The sequence below is a fragment of the Arachis duranensis genome, chromosome 6 (assembly GCF_000817695.3).
Source record: "Arachis duranensis cultivar V14167 chromosome 6, aradu.V14167.gnm2.J7QH, whole genome shotgun sequence".
Classification (NCBI taxonomy): Eukaryota; Viridiplantae; Streptophyta; class Magnoliopsida; order Fabales; family Fabaceae; genus Arachis; species Arachis duranensis.
In genome coordinates this window covers 88,590,321-88,593,708 of record NC_029777.3, presented here as the reverse complement: position 1 = coordinate 88,593,708, position 3,388 = coordinate 88,590,321, and the positions used below count along the sequence as shown (strand labels likewise).

General features: G+C 41.9%; 1 protein-coding gene across 1 annotated transcript in view; it reads left to right on the top strand.

Moving 5' to 3' along the window:
• The window catches only part of LOC107494522 (general negative regulator of transcription subunit 3), a 10,655-nt gene extending 7,433 nt beyond the window's left edge, over positions 1-3,222 (top strand). The window contains exons 13-16 of the mRNA XM_016115562.3: positions 1,873-2,157; positions 2,258-2,392; positions 2,469-2,650; positions 2,862-3,222. Of these exons, the coding sequence (XP_015971048.1) occupies positions 1,873-2,157; positions 2,258-2,392; positions 2,469-2,650; positions 2,862-2,928 (669 nt within the window). The 3' untranslated portion in view covers positions 2,929-3,222. The remainder of the gene's footprint in view (positions 1-1,872; positions 2,158-2,257; positions 2,393-2,468; positions 2,651-2,861) is intronic.
• The last annotated feature ends 166 nt before the right edge of the window (positions 3,223-3,388 follow it).

The following is a 3,388-nucleotide window of genomic DNA, read 5'->3' as shown; positions in this document are numbered from 1 at the left end:
TTTTCTATCGCTCTCTCTCTTTCCTTTTCTCCCTTCTCCCTCTCTCTCCCCCTCCCATCCTCCTTCTCTCTCTCTCCCTCCCTTCCCCTTCTCTCTCTCTCTTCCTCTTTTCCCTCTTTTCCCTTTTGTTTCTCTCCTCTCTGCCCTCTCTCCACCTCCCCTCTCTCATCCTCTTTCTCTCTCTCATTTTTCTTTTTCTTTCTCTTTCCTATTATTCCCTCTCTCCTTCCCTTATTTCTCTCTCCTTTTCTCTCTTTCATTCCCTTCTTTCTCTATCCTTTTCTCTCTCTTTTTTCTTCTTCCTCTCTCTCCTTATTCTCTTTCTCTCCTTTCTTTCTCTCTTTTTTTCTCTCTCATCCTTTTCTCACTCTATATCCCTCTTCTCTTTCTCTTCCTCTTTTCTCCAAAATAAGAGAGAGAAGAAGGAGAGAGAGGAGGAGGAGAAGGAGAGAGAGGAAGAGAGGGAGAAAAAGAGCATAAGGAAAGAGAGAAGAAGGAAGAGAGAGGGAGAAAAATTGAGAGAGATAGAGAGAAGGAGAGAGAGAAAGAGAGAGAGAAAGAGAAACGGGAGAGAGGGATAGGGGAGAGAGAAAAATGAGAGAAAGGGATAGAGACGGAGAAAAGAAAAGTGAAAGAAAGGTGAGGGAAAGAAAGAGGGGCAGGGGAGAGAGAGGAGTGAGAGAGAGATGGAGATAGGGAGAGAGAGGGTAAGAGAGAGAAAAGAAAAAGGTGGAGAGAGAGTGAGGAAGACAAAGAGAGGGAGGGGGAGAAAGAAGGGGAGCGAGAGAGAAGAGGAAGAGAGAGGAGGGAGAGAGAGAGAAGGAGAGAGAGAGGGAGCAAAGAAGAGAAAGAGAGGAAGAGGGAAAGGAGAGAGAAAGAGAGAAAGAGAGAAAGAGAGAGAGAGGGGGGAGAGAGGACAGAAAGAGAGGGAGAGAAAGAGAGAGAGGGGAAAGAGAGAGAGGGAGAGAGGAAAGGAGAGAGAGAGAGAGAGGAAGAGGGATAGGGGAGAGAGAGAATGAGAGAAAGGGATAGAGAGGGGGAAAAGGGAGAGAGAAAGAGAGAGGGAGAGAGAAGAGGGAGAGAGAGAAGAAGACAAAGAGAGGGGAGGGGAGAAAGAGGGAAAAAGAAAATAGAGAGGTGGAAGAGAGAGAAAGGAGGGGGAGAAAGGGAGAGAAGAAGATAGAGAAAGAAATAGAGAAAGGAGAGAGAGGGAGAGAAGAAGAGAGAGAAAAAAGAGAGAAAGGAGAGTGAGGGAAGAAGAGAGAGAGAGAGCAAAAGAGAAAAAGGAGAGTGAGAGAGAGAGGAAGAGAGAGAGGAAGAGAGAGGGGGAGAGAGAGAGGGGGAGGGAGGGAGAGAGAGAGAGGGAGGAGGGAGGGAGGGAGAGAGAAAGGGAGAGGAGAGAGAGAGAGTGAGAGGGGAGAGAGAGGGGAGAGAGAGAGAGGGAAAGAAAGAGGGAGAGTGTGAAAACTAGTTTTAGCCTATAAACCAGTTTAAACTGGTTTTTTTAATTAAAACCAGTTTTATTTTTATGAACTGGTTTAAACTGGTGCACTGTATTATAAACTGGTTTAGAACCAGTTTCATATGTGACAAAGCAGTTTGGTTCAGTTTTTAAACCATTTAAAATGGTTTAGTGCAGTTTCAGTTCAGTTTATAGAAAAACTGAACCATGCACACCCCTAGCGAGAGCTATATGCTTACTTGTACTCTTCTGACTTGCATATAGAAAAAGACTCATTTGGAATGATTTCTGTGCACATGATGTGAAAGGATATTTTGTTTGTGTGTGTGTGTGTGTGTATGTGTATGTGTATGTGTATGTGTAGTGAACTTAAGGATGACCTAAGCCAGCTATTTTTGTTTATGCTACAGGCAGGGGTATCCGTCTCCCTTGCAGAAGCTGGTCAAACATCCAGAGATATTGATTTGTCTCCTGGCCAACCTTTACAACCCAATCAACCTACTGGTAACCTTGGTGTCATTGGGAGAAGAAATGGCACGGATCTTGGAGCCATTGGTGATAGTTTCATGGGATCAAGTTCAAGTATTAATCCAAGTGGAGTGCGTGATCAATTATACAATTTGCAAATGCTTGAGGCAGCACACTACAAACTTCCTCTACCCAGAGACTCAGAACGTCCTAGAGCTTATACTCCTGTCTGCATTGCCAATCATATTCATCTTCCTGTTCACTGCATAATCTATCATATGGCCATATAATGAGTTCTGGTTTTCCCATTTTCTTGTGGTTCTGCAGAGGCACCCAACGATAACACCTTCTAGTTATCCTCAGACACAGGCTCCTATTGTTAATAATCCTGCTTTTTGGGAGAGAGTAGGTCTTGAACCATTTGGCACTGATACATTGTTCTATGCATTTTATTATCAACAGGTACTTTTAACATTCCGGTGATTAATGTTATTCTATGAGTCAATTATGTGGGGCTTATATCTGTTATTTTACGCAGAACACTTACCAGCAGTATTTGGCTGCAAAGGAACTAAAGAAACAGTCCTGGAGATACCACAAAAAGTATAACACATGGTTTCAGCGTCATGAAGAGCCCAAAGTTGCTACAGATGAATATGAGCAAGGAACATACGTATACTTCGATTTCCATATTGCAAATGATGACCTTCAACATGGGTGGTATGTAGACTTAATTATTATACTATTTGCAATCACTTTGGGCATATATACGTACACTGTTTTGAAATTTAAAACATGATCATTGGATGGTAAAATAAAATGAGTATAGAATTTGTAGCAGCTTTTATTAGGTTTCTATCACATTTGCAATGATTGCATTTTTTAACTGCCTTTGTGGTTACCCTTGAATTATGTTGATTTTGTTTTTCAGGTGTCAAAGAATCAAAACTGAATTCACTTTTGAATATAATTATCTTGAAGACGAGCTTCTTGTATAGAGGATTCAGACCCAAGTAGTAATAATGTCTTGGTTTTTATTTTTTTTTCCTTGGGTTTTAGCATATATAATTGTTTGATTTATAAGCTTGTTATGTTTTCCAAGTATTTGTTTTCTTTCTCATATCCTTGTTCTTTATTCTGCCATACGTGTATGGCTGTTTATTCATGTAATCATTCTCATTTCGGCCCACTGAACTTATGTTCATGTTCTCCTTCTGCCGCCCAACACTTGGTTCTAGACAACATAGCTGGTCTAATGATAGTACGATGAATTTACCCTTAAGTTTTGAAGATCTTTTTGTGGCATATGAAACCATGGTTCTGAAAACCGGACCAGACCAGCCGGTCGAACCAGTTCAACCGGGAACCGGTGATGCAAGCGGTTCGGTCCTGCACCTATAACCGCTCGAACAAAAACCGTTGGAAAACTGTCCCGGCCGGTTCTGATAAAATGACACC